The sequence below is a fragment of the Drosophila miranda genome, chromosome XL (assembly GCF_003369915.1).
Source record: "Drosophila miranda strain MSH22 chromosome XL, D.miranda_PacBio2.1, whole genome shotgun sequence".
Taxonomy (NCBI): domain Eukaryota; kingdom Metazoa; phylum Arthropoda; class Insecta; order Diptera; family Drosophilidae; genus Drosophila; species Drosophila miranda.
In genome coordinates this window covers 20,019,370-20,039,940 of record NC_046673.1, presented here as the reverse complement: position 1 = coordinate 20,039,940, position 20,571 = coordinate 20,019,370, and the positions used below count along the sequence as shown (strand labels likewise).

At 51.0% G+C, this 20,571-nt stretch overlaps 4 protein-coding genes across 5 annotated transcripts; 2 read left to right on the top strand and 2 right to left on the bottom strand.

Annotated features, from left to right (window-relative positions):
- The first annotated feature begins 14 nt into the window (after positions 1 to 14).
- LOC108159202 (transmembrane emp24 domain-containing protein 3) lies at positions 15 to 1,463 on the top strand. Of its 2 annotated transcripts, none has more exons than XM_017292285.2 (2): positions 15 to 108; positions 222 to 1,463. In XM_017292285.2, the coding sequence occupies exon 2, from the start codon at positions 427 to 429 to the stop codon at positions 1,090 to 1,092; it is 666 nt and encodes a 221-aa protein (XP_017147774.1). In that variant the 5' UTR covers positions 15 to 108; positions 222 to 426; the 3' UTR covers positions 1,093 to 1,463. The 2 variants fall into 2 exon arrangements, with proteins under 2 accessions (XP_017147774.1, XP_017147764.1); XM_017292275.2 differs by having other exon boundaries at positions 33 to 147.
- Positions 1,464 to 7,787: 6,324 nt separating this feature from the next.
- On the top strand, positions 7,788 to 11,734 carry LOC108152789 (putative uncharacterized protein DDB_G0271606). Its single transcript, XM_033396046.1, has 4 exons — positions 7,788 to 7,904; positions 8,110 to 9,207; positions 9,313 to 9,822; positions 9,937 to 11,734. Exons 1-4 carry the CDS (start codon positions 7,788 to 7,790, stop codon positions 11,452 to 11,454), a joined length of 3,243 nt encoding a protein of 1,080 aa, XP_033251937.1. The 3' UTR covers positions 11,455 to 11,734.
- Positions 11,735 to 12,535: 801 nt separating this feature from the next.
- LOC108165487 (probable cytochrome P450 28c1) lies at positions 12,536 to 14,451 on the bottom strand. The gene is made up of 5 exons (XM_017301543.2): positions 14,214 to 14,451; positions 13,807 to 14,152; positions 13,334 to 13,744; positions 13,107 to 13,230; positions 12,536 to 13,048 (listed from the first exon to the last, which is right to left on the bottom strand). Exons 1-5 carry the CDS (start codon positions 14,399 to 14,401, stop codon positions 12,612 to 12,614), a joined length of 1,506 nt encoding a protein of 501 aa, XP_017157032.1. The 5' UTR covers positions 14,402 to 14,451; the 3' UTR covers positions 12,536 to 12,611.
- A 1,300-nt stretch (positions 14,452 to 15,751) lies between these two features.
- LOC108152867 lies at positions 15,752 to 18,679 on the bottom strand. The gene is made up of 5 exons (XM_033396039.1): positions 18,087 to 18,679; positions 17,870 to 18,011; positions 16,657 to 17,212; positions 16,287 to 16,569; positions 15,752 to 16,211 (listed from the first exon to the last, which is right to left on the bottom strand). The coding sequence occupies exons 1-5, from the start codon at positions 18,670 to 18,672 to the stop codon at positions 15,871 to 15,873; spliced, it is 1,908 nt and encodes a 635-aa protein (XP_033251930.1). The 5' UTR covers positions 18,673 to 18,679; the 3' UTR covers positions 15,752 to 15,870.
- Positions 18,680 to 20,571: the final 1,892 nt, after the last annotated feature.

Genomic DNA, 20,571 nt, shown 5'->3' with positions numbered 1-20,571 from the left:
AGTGCTGGTAAGGCTGCGTCAAAAAGAGTGTTGACACGTGTCAGAACATTTTAGTGTTTTCATCTCACTCTTATTTTTTTAGCATTTAACAATTGACAAACAAACGGCGTAAGTAGCAGAAAATCAGTCGGTGGGAAAAACTAGCAAGTAAAATCGAATGAACAAGCGGAAAATCAGTAAACCCGGTACTAACCCATCGTTTTTCGTGTATTTTTTTGCAGTTGCTATCTCCCGCTTACGGCAAGCAAGCGCCAACGAACCCCATCAATATTCACGAGAAGTACGGACCTGACCCCGCCAGCTGCTTCGTGGCAGCGGACGAGAACTGTGCCCAACCCGAGAATACTGACGCATAGCGACGTTAACGCTTAGACTACGTTTAGTTCCAGCCAGCGGCATACCAAATAGCAGCAAACAGCAGCCAGTATGATGGGCAGTACGAAATACACACAGACCGCCGACAAGTTGGTGCTGGCCTTGCTCGCCGCCGCCGCCCTTCTGCAGTGTGCTGCCGGGGTGGAGTTCACCTTCGATTTGGCCGACAATGCGGAGGACTGCTTCTACGAGGAGATCAAGCGCAACACCAGCGCCTATTTCGAATTCCAGGTGTCGGCCGGCGGGCAGCTAGATGTGGATGTCCATCTGAAGGATCCACAGGGCAAAGTCATTTACAAGCTGGAGCGTGCCACCTTCGATAGTCACCAGTTTGTGGCCGAGACAACGGGCGTATACACGGCCTGCTTTGGCAACCAGTTCTCAGCCTTTTCACACAAAATCGTCTACGTGGACTTCCAGGTGGGCGACGAACCAGCCCTACCCGGCGTCGATGAGCATGCCACGGTCCTCACCCAGATGGAGACCTCGTCGCAGGCGATACACAAGGGCCTCAACGACATACTCGATGCGCAGACGCATCATCGATTGCGCGAGGCGCAGGGCCGCAAGCGAGCCGAGGATCTCAACCAGCGCGTCATGGTCTGGTCATCTCTGGAGACGGCGGCCGTTGTCCTGATCGGCATCACCCAGATTATGGTGCTGCGCAACTTCTTTACGGACCGCAAGCCCAGCCAGGCGCACTACGGCCGCCTGTAAGAGACGGGCCTCCATCAAAAGACGGGGCGCACGGCGAGCGCCGGCACGGTCAACGCCTAGCCAGGAGCGAGGAGGAGTGTGAGCTGAGGGCTGTGAGTGCATCATACAAGAGTGCATCATAAAATAACCATTTCTCTCAATTTAAATTCTTGCGATAAGTGCTCTCGTTGCCTTGGCGCCTTATCCACAAATGTATCCATTATCCATTCCTTTTGGGCCTTTCTTCTGCTTTTGCGTGGTGCAGCCCTGCCCCCCGTTCACCGTACACCGAATCGCAACGACATGTAATAGTTTTTGTTGTTTGTCCCCCACCCGGAAACAGAATGTTTTTTTAAATATATGCAATCCACAATTCGATAGCAAAAAGAGGATAACGTGTGTTTTACTGGGGGAGTACTGTTCCGTTCCTCGCTCTTCCCCCTCTCTTCCCCCACCAGTAGAGGCTGTCGTGGCCTTCTATGTCTCCACTCCAATGATAACCACATGAATGGATAACGGGACAAAACAGCTGTGTCAACAGTGTACCGCTAAGCGTGTCGTGTGCGTGGGAGAGAACAAGAGCTGTTAAATGGAATTGGATCGCACACGTGCGTACATTCGATAGTCGATAATAATAGTATCTGTTCGCATATTATAATCAAAAGTATCTCTATTTCATAATATCTAAACCATTCAGATACAATATTTCCCAAAATATGTTTGGGACAATGTGGAACGTCAGTGTATTACACCCCAATGATCGCCACTGCCGCAAGTTTTCTATCGATATCGGAATAAGCGCAATAACGCTGAATAGTCGGTTACATCGGGAGGAACATCGAGGAAAACAACCGAATTATGAAAACGATAGCAAAATGGACCAAACAGACTTGATGCTTTTATTTATTTTATTTTTTAGCCATTTCTTAGTAGATGTGGGAGTTGTTCCTCACACCATGACAATAGTACCATCCTCCCATACATCCAGTAGTGTTTTTCTTAGATTTTCTTACCAATCGTTCCAATACTTTTAGCAAGTAATTTAAAAGGCTACTAAAGCTGTACAATAATTTATTTTGATTAATTAAAAACGCAAACTACTGAACCAATACAAAATCAATAACAATTTCACGGCTGATTCCCATGGTAAATAATGGAATACCATCATTCAAATTGCAAATAAATATTCGTAATTTGTGATTATACCAGTATTAATGCATTAATCTTGTAAGGATATGGTTATCTTATCAGAGATCGCGTGTCTGGAAGTTTCCATAGAGCTGCGGGGTATCTGGTCTCTAGTTCTTTCGATGACAGATATGACTTTATATGCACGAGTTTATAGACATTTATGTATAGGTTTCCACAATCTTTAATCGTTATGAATGTAAGATATTTTTTGATTGATAGCTTATTGATAATATTCAATCGCGGTGGACTGGTACGGGTGAGAACAATTATTTTAAACTGCACGGCTCGGTCTCGACTGATTTCGGCTGTTACTACTGAATATTACGTCGGTTTCTCCTTTTACGAATGTTCTCTGTTGCTCACCTTCTCTGACGTGCTGCTTCTTCTCTGCAGTGCCTTCCTTCTCTGCTGTTGATCTCGTTATGCTCATGACAAAATTATACAAGGTGGTCCGCTCCCGCAACGCGCTCTCTTTTCGGGTCTTATTTGGCTCAGTACAGCTCTCATCAATCATGGTGTCAGGGCGCTCTCAGTAATGCTGAGACCCGAAAGAGAGCGCGTCGCTGGACCGGTGGTCCTCGTATAATGTTCTCCGTCGCCCAACCGCTGCTACTGCAATGGGCCACTCCTTCTTATACATACGTAAGGGAGTTTGCCTGTATGCTAATGATATTGCGAAACTATGACAGTTTCGGGGTTACTAAACGATGATAATTACGCAAGCAATAAATTTTTGCCTATATTAGGCAAAAATATGTTGAACGATAAATCCATGCGGCAGTTGCGCTAACAGCTGTTCCACACGCAATAAATCTTATTAACTGTTTTAGGGGCTGTCGATCTTTTATTGTTGATCTTTTTTGATTGACTTTTTGGCATTTCGCACACAATTCGCTCGCGATCTTTTGTCAATGGATTGCCATACAGAAAACAAACAGACACGAACTTGGATACGATACAAACACATGCCACATTATAGTATTTAAATTGGGCTCAAAACAAAAAATCGTTTCATTGTCACCGACAAAACAATAACATATATTAAAACTCACACGAACACCTTAACTGATTTAAAATTCAGAATTCATAAAAGATCAATATGATTAGCTATCGATACTTTTCTAGATAGTAACTTGCATTAAATCAGTACTAATTTATGGTACACACATCAGTCTTTCATCAATGCTGGCGCTCCGTCGAAAATGTGTATTTTGTGGGGTTATTCCCCCGCTCTTTTCGTACGAATATCAACAAAATGAAGGCCTCAAGACCCCAAGTGAAAGGCAAGGTGCCAGCACAGTAGCTGAAGGACACTTGTAAACGAATTGTCAGCAGAGCAGAGTTTTGTCGGGTCAAACGATCGATTTTTCGATCCATCGAGAGATTGATTGGTGTCAAAACTGGGCTAATCAAACGTTGCATGGAAATAATTATTGTACCCTGGCTTGCACGTGTCCAGGCGGCCAACGAGGTCAGAGTTCACTCAGTCGGAAGCAACCCCATTAAATCGTAATCAACTCTGTCGCATGGACACGGAACCAGAGGTATTCCTCGATTACCAAATCAGTTTCAGTTTCAGTTTCAGTTTAGGCCCGGATCAATGATGATGGCAATCAATGACAGTCGAATCGACTGTGTTAAGCTCCCCCCTCAAAAACAAGCAACTTGAACACGCCTCAAACTTCCTACTTCCCTCCACCTGTCTTCTCCCTCTCCATGCCCCTCCATGCCCCCCCATGCCCCTCCATGCACCTCCATGCCCCTCTTCCACTCTGGCAGTGGTCGGTCGCCGCTCTGGCTGCCCCGGTCGCTTTCGCTGTCGATCCGTAGACGATACGATCCATGTTTTATGTATCAATTAGTGGTCCGACGGATGACTCTAGCTCATCCGTCATTTGGCTTGTAGATCGGTATTGGGTGCTGCGAGAGCGGCTCCATAAGTCTTAGCAACATAAGGGGCTAGAGCTTGGAGCGCGGCTCTTCAGCTCAGACTCTCGAATTATATTAGTTGTGATAACTCTTAGATCGTCCCCCTTGACACGAGCATTTCTATAATCATTTTTGTTTCCCTTTTCGTTTTCGTTTCATTGTCGTTTTGTTGGTCTGGTGTTATGTGCTTTTGTTGGTTTTCATCAGTCTCTGCAGCTTTGCCAAATATTTCGACGGAGGGGGCTTTTGTGGCTGCTACCCCCAGCCCAGAGATCCTCTACCCTCCAGCCCTTGGATATGGCACAAATTTAATATTGATAAATATCTCAACAATATGCATAAACAATAAGTATGTAAATCGACCCTCCGATGGCCCTCTAATGGGAGGCGATGTTTGTTAATGTGAATATATTCATTTCCAGAAAGAGAGCGAGAGCGAGCGAGAGAGAGGGAGATTAGTTGGGGAGAAATTAAATAATTAACAAGGCAGGGAATATGCATATCAAATTTCGTGTGTCTTATGCCAACCCAATGCAAGACACCCCAAGCCCCCAGAGCATAAATACATAAATAATTTAAATTGGGCAAATTTTCATTGGCCCAAAGAATCGACTTTTGGGATGGGCTTGGAAAAAGGCCTGCAGCTGCAGGCGACGAAATGTGTTGCACAACTCTGACAGAATTTCATTCCGTAATACATGAAAACCTAAAAACAAAAACCAATCAATTAATCCATGCACTAACAGCTTGTTATTATTACTTGCTATTTATTATATGGCCTGGGTAGTTTTTATTATCGCCTGTTCATTAATAACATTCGAATCAATTTAATAGAGGTGTGCCATGAAAATGATTAGATCATATTTCAATAATTTGAAAACTGATCTTTTTCAATGAATATCTCAAATCAGTTGTAATTGTAGTAAAGTAACAATAATAATAGTAAACAAATAAATAATTGACTTATTTGCTCTCACACAGAGTAGCTTAGCAGTAAAGAGTGCGTTTTCCGGTATGGTATGCATCATCGTTCCTCTCTCTCACGCTCACGACTCCTAGTAAGACTCGTACTCGAGTAAATACCCCACCCATTCTGTCGTTAAACATCGGATAAGTATATGTACATACATATACGATGTATCCATCGACTGAGTACATGCATATATACCATCGTTTTTGGAGCCCTCATTCGCTCATTACGAATCCTGCCTTCAGTCAGATTCGGATCACCCCGAGTCACTACAAAACTGAACCGAGTACGAGCACAGCGGATTAGTTTGCATACCTCTGAAATGACTCGAAGCATGACACTGAGTTCGTGTGCCTTCGGCTATGCCCACTCGGATTCATTCCGTTTTACGGCGAGGATTCGATGACAAATCTGAGACGCTGATCGAACCAAGCGGATAGCGATTCCGGTTCGAGTCCGAATCGATTCGGTTGCCTGTTCAGGCAGGGCTCTAATATGCATTTCAATTACCAGCTGCTATGCGAATCAAAATAAACCTTAATGTTATTGAATCCAGAAGAATAGTTATTACAATGAACTGTAAGTCGGAATGATATGTGGGCTATGTACTACGAGTGTAAATACCATATATACATATCTGAACAATACTTAAGGGAGTATTCGTATTTGTCTGACTCTAATTTAGCGAAATATCCGGCTGGCTTCCACTCATCGCACTATCATATCATGATGGCTTCCGCGGTGAGGACCTTATACCTTAGTGCAAATCCTTCAGGTAATCCTTCAGCCTGCGATTGTATTCGGATGGAAAACAGAGCTTTTGTTTGAGTCCTCAGTATCCAATAGGAATTACCTCCTCCTCGATGGTGCGCTCGGGATCCGGATAGGGAGGCTTGCACTGGCAGAATAGGTCCTGGAAGTTCTAGTCGTCGTTGGAAGATTAGATCGTTAGATCACAATTTATCAAATCCGGACAACATACATGTATATCAGATTTCGGATTTCAGAAATACCCGTGCTGATGAAACGCCCTATCGTTGGGTTGGGAAATACGTAATAAGATCGTAAAACAAATAAACGAAATGTTGAATAAACATACGAATATTGCTGATTTAATCAGTTAACACTCACTAGTTTGATCGGATCCAACACCCTTACTCCACCTTTGGCTTTGCTTTTGCTATTGGGCCCAATATTTCAAATTCAATTGAATTCGTTTCAATTCCATTCAATTCGAATCAATTCAATTATTTGCATGTCTGGGCCGGGTTCCGAGCCGTGCCTTTGTTGTTCTCTCTCTCTCTCGCTCTTTCACTCTCTATCTCAGTGGACCCTTTGTCTTGGCCAACTCGCTAGCCATCATCGCTTAACACATCATCGCTTAAATGTATGCATTGGCTTGCCGGCCAAGTATGCATAAAATATTTGACTGGAGATGGGTCAAGGTTGTCCCAAATTGATGGGCTCGGGCTCTGCTGGCCGGGGGGAAAGCCATGGGAAAATAAGATATGTTTCTGTGGAAAACCTACTGCGGAAAGATGTCGCTATAAAGATGATTATACAACTATTAATCAGGTTCGATTAGAAATGCATGCTTTTCTGTTGTTTGTGTCTGTTGTTCGTTTTGATAGGAGATTGCTTCGAAAAGACTTTTAAGAAGCTTTAATTCCCTCAAAGTGATTCCTCTTTTGAAGCACATGTTTGCACGGTGATTCATTAATCACGTATCGAATGAATTTTACAGCCAAAATCAACGGAAGAAAGCACAATATGATCTAAAATTAAGCAATATTACTTAACAGCTCGATTGCAAGGAAAAGAGCTCTATACGAGTTATGTAAACGGTATCGATCGTCTTCTATTGCCATTGGAAAAGACATCCATATCGATGGCAGGGGCGGCACACGTTTTCCTGCCCGCCAGCTGTGTAAGCCCCCAAAAGTATCTAGCCCCGGGACGGAGATGGGGAGATGGGGATATGAGGCGACATGCTTATCAAGCATGTTTAATTCATGGCTATGGCCCCTGACCCCTAATGAATACTAATGACAGCTGTAATAAATTTCTTCTTCTCTTTGGTTTTGCAAATATTTATCAAACATTTGCGAAACGAGACGAGACGAAACGCGGCACCGCAATCAGGGGGCATACGATACGATGCAAAATGTGCGTGTGAAATCGAAATGCAGGAAATTGTCGGGCAGGGGGGGTTATGCAAGGTCCCGTCCCTATTCAAGAGCGAGAGAGAACAGATGACTGATGCGCCAGATGCCTGTTGGGAAAAGGCGTATTAATTACATCCGCCCTGGACGGAGAGTACGGTCCGGTCCGGTCTCGTCTCAAAATCTGCATTTCTAGCGCTAACGCGAACGAGAGGCCGCAGCGCAGCGGCCATAGATTGTTGCGCATGCAGCGGCAGAGGCAGCGGCAGTGACAGCGAACCCTAACTAATGAAAGGCCGATCCGAGCGCCGAGCACACGAGCCGATCACCGAACGAGCCCCGAAAACTCGAGTAATGCGAAGGCGAGGAGGGAATTAGCGAAAGATGATGGAAGATCGAACATCGAAGATGGCCGGGGGAAGGGTGGGGGAGGGAAGGGAATGTCAATGAAGATGTGAATGAAGATGAGCAGCGACTCGTTTCGGGGTGGCCCCTGTATAAAATGCGTGCGCAGGTCAGGCTGGTCCATCATTGAACGGTTGGACATCGAGGGCTTAAGCACGACCAACGTGAAGATGAATGTAAGTGCCAAATGATAAGGATTGCCAGTGAAATCAGTGACACGTTTAAGGACCCAATATAGTGATCGATACAATACAATACAATACATATACATATATATACAAGACACACATGTGTATATATTTTTTTTCTGTGATTATTTGCTGTGTTTCAAAACCGTTTTCGTTTTTTTTCCGTTTCGTTTTGGTTTCGTTTCCTGTAAAGTTCTTTGGCGCCTTCTTTGCGCTCGCCATCTGCGCGACCTGTGGATTAACCCAAGCGGATATATCACTCAAGCTCCGGCAGCAGCAGCAACAGCAACAGCAGCAGCAGCAGCAGCCGCTGATCACCAAGGAGCAGTACTACAAGACGGGCGGCTTCCAGGAGAGCAATTACGGCAACTCCGGCTACCAAATCTTTGAGGTGCACAACCACTATCAGGGCAAGAACCACGCCTATCTGCCGCCCCACCAGGAGGTACACATTCAGCAGCAGGCCGTCCGTCAGGGACAGGTTCAGGTCCAAGCTCAGGCTCAGGCTCAGACCCAGGTCCAAAATGGGGCCCCTCTGGACGACAGCTTGGATGTGTCTTTCCTGAACTTTGCCGATCTGGGCCTGCAATCGCATGCCCAGGCTGCCCCAGTAGCTCCATCTGCTGCCCCCGTGGCAGTCTCTGTCTCTGCCCCCGCTCCAGCTCCAGTTCCAGCCCCTGCTTCCCTTTCCGTACCCTTCCCTTCAAGCTATCAGCATAACTTCCAGCGTACGCAGCCCCAGGCTGTGGCCCAGTCTTCCTCCTCTGTCTTTGGCGCCCAGCCCTATCTGCCCCCTACATCGTCCGCGCCCATTGTCCAGCCACAGCAGCAGCAACAGCAGCAGCAGTACCCACAAGAGAGCTACGAGGCTCCAGGATACCTGCCCCCTGTCACCGCCGAGGAAGTTTCAAACCCAGTGACAAACTATCGGGCACCCGACTATCTGCCTCCCACAGCCTCCTATCCGCAACAGCAACAGCAGCAGCAACAGCAACAGCAGCAGCAGCAGGTCTATAGGGCTCCTGCCTACCTACCACCTGCTACCGGCACAGCTCCATCCGGCGTCGTAGGTACCTCTGGCACCACCTCATCCATCCAGGCCCACAGCACTGCCTCCAGCCAAGTTGACTACAGTGCACCCTCCTATCTGCCACCTCAGCAGCAGCAACAAGTGCAGCAGCAAGTGCAACAGCAAGTGCAGCAGCAAGTGCAGCAGCAAGTGCAGCAGCAAGTGCAGCAGCAAGTGCAACAGCAAGTGCAACAGCAAGTGCAACAGCAAGTGCAACAGCAAGTGCAGCAACAAGTGCAGCAGCAAGTGCAGCAGCAAGTGCAACAGCAAGTCCAGCAGCAAGTGCAGCAGCAAGTCCAGCAGCAACAGGCACCTGCAGCAGCACAGGAATATAATGCACCTGGATACCTGCCACCTGGCTACGACTTCGAGAATCCCGATAGGATACCACTATCGCTGATACAGTCCCAATCCGTTGCTCCTGTACAGAATGTTGCTCCAGTTCAGCAAGTGGCTCCGGTCCAGAGTGTGGGTCCCGTTCAGCAAGTTGTAGGCGACTACCGTGCTCCTGACTATCTACCACCCGGATACGATGAGCCCCAGCCTCAGCAGCAGCAGCCACAGACCCAGACGAACATCATCTACCAGCAGCAGCAGCAGCAGCAGCAGCAGCAGCAGCAGCAGCCTCAACAGCAGCAACAAGTGTTTGTTGCATCCAGTCAGGCCAGTGTTGGCCCGAGCCAGCCCGTGGCCCTGCCTGACGGCTATGACTTCGTGAAGCCCGAGAATTCAGAGGCAGCCATTGCCGAGCTCCACAGCCTGCAGACCCAGACGAAATTACTCAAGCAGCAGCAGCAGTTGCAACTGCAACAGCAGCAGCAGCAACAATTGCAGCAAGTGCAACAACAGCAGCAACAGCAGCAGCAACAGCAGCAGCAACAGCAGCAGCAACAGCAACAACAGCAGCAACAGCAGCAGCAGCAACAACTGCAGCAGCAACAACAGCAGCAGCAACAATTGCAGCAGCAACAATTGCAGCAGGTGCAACAGCAGCAGCAACAACAGCAGCAGCAGAAACAGATTGTGGTCCAATCTCAATTGCAGGTATCCACGCAGCAGCAGGGATCCGATATTATCTATGGCCGACCAAAGTCGCAGCAGCAGCAGCAGCTGGCGACAGGAGGATACCAGGTGCAGCAACAGTACACTGCTCCCGGCTACCTGCCACCGTCCGGTGCCGCCGTTTCTGTGCAGGCTGCAGCTCCAGTTGCCATTTCCATTCCACTGCCTTCTCCTGTACCGGCTCCCGCTCCCGCTCACGCTCCCACGCCTGTTGCCATTGTCCGTGCAACATCGTCCGCCACAGCCACTTACCGCACGCAACAGCAGCAGCAGCAGCAGCAGCAGAAACAGTACACAGCTCAAGGCTACTTGCCACCAGTGGCTATTGCTGCCGCTCCAGCTCCTGTCCCGGCTCCAGCCCCAGCTGCAGCTCCAGCGCCAGTTGCCATTGTCCATGCCTCATCTACAGCCACCGCTTACCGAGGCCACCAGCAACAGCAACAGCAGCAGCAGTACAACGCCCCTGGCTACCTGCCCCCAGTGGCTGTTCGTGCTCCAGTGACACCTGCACTGCCCGCGCCGGCTCCCACCCAGATAACGCACATCCATTCGCTGAGGAGCTACATGAACACGGTGCAGCCATTCGCCCGCTACGCTCAGCCAGTGGCTGTCCGCCAGCAGCATTACCAGCACCGCCAACAGCAGCAGCAGCAGCAGGTGTTCGAGGTGGCTCCCATGTACCGCGAGCAGTCGAAGCGACCCCGCTTCTATGCCCCGGCCATGTCCTATGTGAGCAACGCCCTGCCTCGTCAGCAGCACCACCTCCACCACCATTACCATCGCGTGGTGCAGGCACAGGCACAGTCGCAGGTGCAGGTGCAGCCCCGGCCCCGGCCCCAGGTGGTCACCCAGAAACTGCTGCCAGTCGGACCTGCCCCCACTCTGAGCCTGAAGGCGCAGCAGTCGCTGCAGAGGTTCATGCCCAAGGATGTCCAGGTGGCCGTGAACGTGGCCATGGCCGCGGCCCCCGCTCCCTCTCCCCACCGCGGCAGCTCCCGAGTGCGGACCGTGCAGATTGTCAAGCCGCATTCGGTGCGCACCTTCAAGGTACTGGAGACGATCGACCAGGCTGGCGTCAAGACGATCAAGATCCTGGGGGCCACCAACGAGCAGCCCCAGGGGCATCATCACGTGGTCAAGGTGGTCACCCAGGATGCGCACAGCGGCACCGAGAGCCACGTGCAGACGGTGAAGATCTACGATGACCTGCAGTCATATGCCCAGCCATCGGGAGCCTTCGGTGGCCTTCGACTGGCGCCTCAGGCGGCACCCAGAAGCAATGGGTACCTGCCGCCGGTCGGAGGACCCCGTCCCAGGACACGCATCGTGCGCCAGACATCAGCCTCATCCTCATCCTCATCCTTCGGCAAGACCCTGCGCCTGTTCCCGGTACCCAGGGGGCTGTGAGGTGCGAAGGTGTCCAGGCCCGAAGGTGGAATGGAATGGAGACCAAGGTCGATCCGCTCTAGCACTGATTAGTTGTTAATTTCATCATCAACCGCTTATATTTTCGTTTTCGTTTATTGTTAATGCCATCGCTGCCTCATTTCGCATGCATTTTTGTTGAAATTATTTTGTTTCTCTCGATTCCCAGCCACAAGCCACAAGCCCTGAGCATTTCCAATCCAAATCCCAATCCCCATCGCAATCGCAATCAGAGTCATTTGCATGCATAAGCGCAACAGCTTCCAACGAATCGAATTTCTTACCTAATAAATTTATATATATGTAAATAATTTGGTTGTTAAACTGTGACTAGAGTTGGGCGACCTGACGGGGGGAGAGCGCTGCTCCGGGGCCGCTTTGGGGTTCGCGTTGATCTGTGATCTGTTATTAGCCGGTCCCCAAAGGCGTGTCAGTCTGTGACCTTCGTTGTGGCATCTCTTGGTGGGTTTTCAATCGCTTTCCATTCGCTGCTTCCGCTCTGAGACTCTGAGTGAAAGGCCCGGCCTACACTCAGTCGTTCGACTATGCCACACACGAGTACCTTCTTGATTAGTCAAATTAGAAGGTCTATAAGGCATTTGAAGTTATGAAAGTAAGAGTTTGGGCTTAAGATTTCCATATATGTATCATTTCAAAGGGATTTCCTGCAAGGGATACGACATTCTCCGGGGATAGGAATACTTCAGGGGGATTTAAATTTGGTTAATGAATGTCAACAACTTAGTAAGCCCCAAGATTACATTACTCTCTTTGATTCCCTTAATGTTATACGAATCAAGGTCGCACAAGCCCGTTTAGTATGCAAATAGACCCAACCGGATCTAGGCCCTAACGTCATGTGGCAACGGACTCATCTACCGATTGATTGCACCGATGAATGGGCTCTGTTGGGACAATCTCTCATCGCCCGATGACATAAGTCCGCACACACAATGAATTGGAGCTCAAACCCAAAACGAAACCCAAACAGACAGACAGACAGGGAGACAGACAAACCCGTGACCGAGTTCGGTGTCGAGCCCATAACTTACAATACAGATGATTGCTCAGTATACCACCCATTTCTGTTTTATTGATCTAAGCGACACGACGAAGCCAAGCCAACCTTAAAGCTAAACCTAAACCGGACGGGCGACAAAGTCCAGCCAGATGCCGCCCCTGTGGCATCCCACAAAGATGTACGGATCCAGCTCAAGGCCGTCGGCGGTGCGTGGATGGACCCGCACCTCGAACCGCTGCACTATGGCCGCCAGGGCGGCCTTTGCCTGGGCCAGGCCCAGACGCATTCCCACGCACTGGCGTGGCCCGTTCCCGAAGCCCAGGAAGACGCCCATCTGCTTGAACCGCTTGAGGCCCCCGTCCAGGAAGCGTTCCGGCCGGAACTCCTCCGGCTCCGGGTAGAACTGCGGATCGTGATGGAGCCCGTAGATGGGTATCATGATGTTGTCGCCCGGCAGCATCTGCAGCGGCTGGCTGTGGTGGCTGCCATGCAGCTTGTACGGTTCAGTGCAGGTCTTCGAGGCCCATCCTCCGGCTGGATAGATGCGCAGGCTCTCTGGGGAAAGGGGAACGTCATCGGGGGGGTAGTCATCGGTCTGATCTTCGGCACTCACCATTGAAGCAGGCACTCAGATAGGGCAGATCATTCAGCTCGTCCAGGTCGGGGAGCTCCTTCGAGGGACTGGCCTTGTCCAGCTCCTCGTACAGCCTCTGCTGGCACTCCGGATAGCGTCCCAGCTGTGAATGATTATCCCCCAATTATTATCCCTCCAACACTTGGCAGCACTTGGCAGCACTTGGCAGCACTTGGCAGCACTTGGCAGCACTTGGCAGCACTTACCAGCAACAGACAGTGGGAGATGGTCGAGGAGGTGGTGTCCAGGCCGTCGAACATGAAGGTCATGGCATGCGAGGTGAGCTGCGGTTCGGTCAGGCCGTGCTCCCGCTTCAGGGCCAGCAGGTGGTTGATGAAGTCGTTGCGCTCCTGGTGCTGGCCCCGCCTCAGGCAGAAGGCCTGGCGGATGAGGTCCCCGAAGAAGCGGTCGTAGGAGCGGGGAAAGATCTTGGGGCGCAGCCAGCGGGGCAGGCGGGGAAAGAGGCCGTTGAGGGCGCCGGCGATGGCCAGGCCGGGATTCTCGTTGGACATCTCCCGGTTGTGCCGGATCACGGGCAGCGGCGAGTCGCTGAAGCAGCGCGCCTGGATGCCCAGAACGCAGTCGAAGAGGCTGTCGCCGGTGAAGCGCAGCCCGAGCTGTAAGAACGGGAGAGGAGATTAGTTCACCCAGAGGCCAGCAGAGCCAGTGGCCAGCCCACATCCATGCCGTCCTGCGGCTCTCCCTTGATCGATTCCTTGGCAATGAAGTCGCACAGGTCCCGGCAGACGCGCTGCATGATCGTGTGGGTGGTGCGGATGCGGCCGTTGGTCAGGAGGCTCGAGAAGATCCCGCGCTGCTGGCGCCACTCGTTCCCCTCCAGCACGAACGGATTGCAGCAGACGAGCACGTCCTTTCCGGTGTCCACCATGCGGGCGGCATCGTTGTCCTCAAAGTGCCGGAACGCACTGACGAACACCTCGTACACCAGGCGGGGCTCCAGCAGGAGCAGCTTCGGCGAGCGCAGCAGGAAGGTGCCGACGTAGCTGTCCGTCTCCCGGTATTTCCTGCAGCAAAAGACGCATCATCCACCCTCTCTTTCTCTTCTCGTCTCGTTGCCCCACTCACATGTACAGGTCCCTCATGTCCATGGTAAAGTGCTGGCGGGGCCACACCATGTTGGGGAAGGATCCCAGCAGCGGCAGGGCCCTCGGCTCCTTGATGCCCCTTCCCCGCCAGTGGCCAAAGTTCCACACCAGAAAGCCATACACCAGCGTCGCCAATGCGCCCACAGCCAGCAGCAATGATCCAATCATGTCGGAGCTCTACGTATCACTGAACGGGAGAGATTTCAATCTGTGGCTGTACTATTATTAGGGAGAATGGACTGGGGTGTTCTGCCTCTGGGGCTGATTCTGAATCTGATTCTGGCTCGGCATGCGTGCCGGCGATGTCGCAACGGAGCTCATGGCGTGTGGCGTTTAGAATTGGATGGGAATGTGGATGGATGGTGACGGGGGGCGGGGGCGGGTGCGGTCCCATTATCGAATTAGCTACAGAGCTTCTCTCATAACAGGCAAAGGTCAAACATGGCATTTGATCCGCTTGGAAAGCGATCAACACTAACAAGACATTCCCAAAATCAGATTAATCTGCAATCGGAGAGGATCTGGCTACCAAATCTACATACTCGTACATATAGATGGACAGTAGGCAAGACTTGATCCCTCTACTATTGGATTCATCCCGCTACTCCTACCAAAGATCGTTGAGGTCCTGGGGTTGGGCTTTATAGATCAATGCGTGTGCTTCTCCAGCAGTCAGACGGCTCATTATCCCTCACATTAGATCAGATGTTCGGCCTATCAAGCTTTTCCTGACATAATAATGATCTCCACTCCACAACAATTCCACTGACGACAGACAGACAGACAAAGTATCTAAAGATAAAGAGATACATCATGCATGGATACCACTCCAAAGAAATTCGAATGAGGCTCGAGCTCCTCTAAATTGAGTTACAAAATGAATAAGAATCTATAATCTCTAATAAGTTTGCGGAATACCCATTTGAGGCCATTTTCCGACTTAAGCTCTTGCTCGTTCACATGCCTTAAGTCCATACCATCTCGTAATTGAAACGATCTTAATGAACGAGCGGAGTAGAGGCGCAGCTAATCGTACCTTGTGCAAATCAATCAAGCAAGAAATCGCAACTCAATTTAGGGACTTATCCAGTAGGCACTACTGGGGCATTGGGAGCCGTCCATCAATCATCGTTGACCATAAGTACATCCAAATGATTGATGATCTCCTAAGCATGCAAATCCCAGCTTCCACTCGCCAATGACATTGACATTGTTGCGGAGGCAGACAGCTACAGCGACAGCCAAGGCGTAGCCAATTGATCTGAGCTCTGAATACAGACGAGTATACTCGCATCGAAGGCCCTGGACAGCCACTCTCTCATGTGGTCATGGACACGATCGTTGGGTTTCATTTCAGTCGCGATAGTCGCGAGAGTCTCAAGAGTGGCTCCCACGCCCTGCAACTCTATCTAAACTCTAAGAACGATACGATTATAATAGAATATATGTACATTTTTCTTCTAGCACATCTCGTGAAACGTTTTCTTACAATCCCAACAAGGTATGGGTATTCGGGATATTCACGAGTATTTATTAGGGTGTAATTAGTGAACGGATCTCCGATCCGATCGGATCTTTCCCTTAGCTCACATCTGACTTTGGATCATTTCATCTCCAACGCCTGAATCCCCTTTGGATCACTTGAACATCACGTTGTTTTGCAGCAGTTGCAGGATTCGCTCCTCCGGTGCCGCCCATTTGCAGTAAGGATACTTGGAGGCGCAGTGAGATGGTCTGGGATCCCTGCCGGCCTCAATGGCCTCGCGAAGAGTGGACTGCTCCAACCAGGTGAGGAGCCAGGTCCAGTTGGTGGCCGCATCCAGCACGTGGTCGATGTCGGAGGCCTGGCTCCTCCGCACCCTGTCGCTCGCCTTGAAGGTCAGCGTACAGAGGGACTTGAGCAGGCAGGCGGAGAGATCGACCTCGTTCTTGAAGTACGTTCGCTCCACTGTGCTGATCACACTCGGAAGGGTGCTTTCTGTCAAAGGGAAGGGGAGGGGGAAGGAGATTAATGCGGGGGAAAGTAATGCGAGCAAGGACGAGGAGGACCTACCCACTCGCTCGCCTGTTTCGTTGCGGTAAACGAGTTTGAAATTCTCGAACAACTCGAGGAAGCTCTGGTCCTTGTCCAAGAGACCGCGAGCCGTGGCATTGTGCCCCGCCTCGGATATGGCCGGTGCTTCCTCCTCCGAAGACTTTGGCCTCCCACTCGAGGGGGGCTCATCCTCGGTGATGGCCTCCAGACCCATGCTGCGGATCAGGTGTCCAACGAGGAGTCCCCCGGCTGCCACGAGTCCGCAGCTGAGCACGGCCGCGGAATTGATGATGACCAGGGGCTGAAAGACGGAGGCCGAAGATGTACAATTCGAGGGAGAGGTAAGGTCAGGTCAGGTCAGGTCAGGACGGGACAGGAGTAAGCCTACCTTTGGTGGTGCATTGCGCTTCCGCTTGACGGGCACCTCCAGGAAGGGCACCAGGTAGTCCAGTCCCAAGGCAATGTTCTTGCCCACAGCGTCGAAGGAAATCAGCTTGAATCCGGGACTATGCTGATTGTGCGGATTATGCTGGCTATGCGGATTATGCTGATTCTGCTCTGGGAGCCTCGAGTCCCGTCCATGTTCACTCGAGGCGGATCCCTTCGGCTCCTCTTCCGCTCCCGCCCCCACTCCCACTCCCACTTCCTCACTGGCAGCCCAGATCAGGGCACAGTTGGTCAGGAGAGCGCAGAGGATGTGCAGCAGCTTCATTGTTTCCGCTGGGCGCTCCGTTCGACTGCGAGGTTGGCAGGCATTTGGAATCCAATTCCCATATTTCGCATATTTTGAGCTGCAGCAGACCCGTGGGTGGCTCTGGTTCGGTGGATCACATGTGGGTGGGTTGTCTTGTGCTTGCTCCGGCGAGTGCCGCTTGGCTGCCTCTTGGCTACGATAATTGGGCCTGCCCTCGGTCGAGCTCCCGATCTTCTGCTTGTCACACAAACTGCAGCAAAGTGCTTCTGTGACATAAGTAAGTGGAAGGCGCGAAAGCGATTAGCTGGAGAAAGAGTGGGCCCCACACCTCACCCGAAAGCGGAATTACGAGTCCGCTGCTACCTTCGCTAATTGGAAGAGAGGGAGAGATTTAAATGGCTCCAATTCTAGGCATTCCCATTACATAAGATCGAGAAATAGTTCCGAGCTGCAAGGCTAGTGTTTCATGATCGGGTAGCCGCTTTTATTGGCATATCACTGGCAAAAGCAAAAGCTAGCAACAATAAATAAATATAACTTAACAATACCATAAAAAAAATAGTTAAATAAACGGCCAATAGGATTGGGATACGAGTGCCTCAACCGTTGAAGTACTGCAGGACTTTTGGCAACGTCCGCGAGGTCCAGAGCGAGTAGCGGGGCTTCCCGAGAGAGGGCCGAGGAGGAGGCCATCTACATCTCGCGTAGGTGTGGGCACAGGTCCGACTGCCTCGTGCCGTTTCGATGGCGTGGCGAACCGCAGTGTCTTTGGTGATGGAATCCAGCCAGGGAGAACTGAGAGGACCAGAGAGAACCAGAGAGAAGCAGAGAGAACCAGTCAGGTATCAATGGAGAATGGGGAATGGGGTAATGGGGAACCGGCACTGGACGAATGAAGCCTACGAACCTGGCGACCACGTGGAGAGCCCGCGCATAGCTCGGGGAGACATTGTGCTGCAGGTACTGGCAGATGTAGCGCTGGGCACAGGCGGACACGTCCATGTTGTGCTCCTCCAGGTGGGACTCCACAGCGTCCGTTAGGCTGCGCACTGTCAGGGAGAACACGAACACGAGCACTTGAGACCTGCTTCTGGACTACGCCGCCCACGACTTGCCACACTTACTGCCTCTGGCGGTATCCGATCTGTAGCCGTATCCGTGTCCGTTGCCCAGCGACGTGATCACCAGCGGAGCCAGGAGAAGGCGCACCACGGCTGCAATGACAGCTCCCGCAGCCACCACAACCGCCGTGTTGAGCAGCGTTCCCGTGCGCAGGTTCAGGAGGTTCTGCACGGCGTCGCGGGCCAGGCCCATGCTGCGCTTCACCGGCACCTTCAGGAATGGCACGATGAACTCCAACTCGACGCTGACATCCTCGCCGCTGGCATGAAAGTGGAAGCCACGTCCCTCCCGGCCCACGCCAGGCAGGCCCATCCCCATGTCCATCTCCGCATCCATCTCCTCCGCGAAGGCCTCGTCCAAGTGTCGTCCTTGCTGGCGGGGCTCAAAGTCTCGGAAGCGCAGCAGCTTCGCACTCGCATTGCCGTAGAACTCTCCATTGACACTTTCTCCGCAGTAGCCCAGCAGCAGACCAGCAAAGACCGTCAACGAGCCCACCAAGTACAGTATCTGCACCAGCCACATTCCGTCAGCTCGTGTTGCCGTCGCAGCGGTTGGAAGGTGTATGATCGCAAGATCGCATGACGGCATGGTCGCATGGTCGTGGCTCCGGCACTCTGTCTGGGAATTACATGCCCGACGATCCGGCAATCAAGATATGATATTCATTTAATCCGAATATGAAGCGTACAAGAAAGGCGCGACTTTACCACTTCCGAGGGCTGGGGAGGGCTGGGAGGAAAAGAAGGAAAAGGAGATATGCGGCCTGCCTGACACACCGATTGATCGAATGATGAACAGCTAAGGACAACCCGAGAAACTAAACAGACTGCCAGAAATGACTCAACACGTACCCCCACGTACACGTGCTTCTGATGGAGCAGCGCCAACAGGCCGCAACGGAAGCCCAAGGGGTGGGGATGGGGGCTGGTGAAGGGGTAACTGGAGTAAAATCGACTTATTATTAGAAAGACATTTGCAGGCGACTATGGGCTGGAAAATTTGCATATTCTGCACAGTCAACTCTGGAGCACTTGGGGCCACACTCCACCTCCATTTCCACCTCCATTTCCACCTCCATCTCCAAGTTATGTCACCTCTGCCGCTGCCAGTGCGACAAAGGTTAGTTAAACAGGCTGCCGGCATTAGGCGTTAAGCAATGGCCCAACGGTACCCAATAATCGCGTAGCTGGATGGAGCACAGTCACTTATGGAGCTCCATTGCTGAGGCCAGATAAACAGATCGGAGCCTACCAGAGCGGCAAAGGTTGGACAAACAAAAGGGGGATGTGTCTGCCCAACGGAGTGTGCCAATGGGAACATAGGGATCCCTTGAGCAGTTCTGCTATGGGCATGGCATGCAGGCTATGGAGGCTCCAGTGCGTATGGTGGTATCGGGAGGAGGAGAGGATCTGTGGACAACCGTCTGACGGCTCTTTCCCCTGGCATTCCCCCTAAATACACGTATATTGCCCCATTATTACCCCCATAAAGGCGTACCGAAGCCATTCGTTCTAATCTGGTCAGATCTGTCGATGTTACCCACTAAAGGTCATGGAGAAAGCTATGAGTCGCTATGGTCCTTCGATCCTCGAGAGCAGAGAGATGCACGAGGCGAAATCTGCACCATCCCAGGGCTGGATAGTTCCCCAATTGAATGGTTATAGACAGAGCAACATGGCCTTCAGGCTGACATAAGAGTCTCTTTTGGTCACCCATGGCTTCTATGGCTTCCATGGCTTCTATGGCTTCCATGGCTTTTATGGCTTCTGCCACGCTTCCTCTCACTATGTTAATTTAGTGCTTCATGTTGTTGCACATCCTTACTTGAATATACATATTATAATATCGATCTCATGTGTTCGTGTAAATAAATGAATGTGTTTTTGGGTGATGACGGTGATGGTCCCTCACTGAGCTCCTGTAAATGGTCCCAGGGGCAGAATTATTAAATATTGCATACTGAATACCAAATAAACAGATAATTTAATTCAGGAATCCTACCCTGTGATCCGAATCGTCTGCCTCATACGCAGGCCTGATCAACTGCTCAAGGGATCCCTGTGTTCCCATTGGCACTCTCCGTTGGGCAGACACATCCCCCGTTTGTTTGTCCAACCTTTGCCGCTCTGGTAGGCTCCGATCTGTTTATCTGGCCTCAGCAATGGAGCTCCATAAGTGACTGTGCTCCATCCAGCGACGCGATTATTGGGTACCGTTGGGCCATTGCTTAACGCCTAATGCCGGCAGCCTGTTTAACTAACCTTTGTCGCACTGGCAGCGGCAGAGGTGACATAACTTGGAGATGGAGGTGGAAATGGAGGTGGAAATGGAGGTGGAGTGTGGCCCCAAGTGCTCCAGAGTTGACTGTGCAGAATATGCAAATTTTCCAGCCCATAGTCGCCTGCAAATGTCTTTCTAATAATAAGTCGATTTTACTCCAGTTACCCCTTCACCAGCCCCCATCCCCACCCCTTGGGCTTCCGTTGC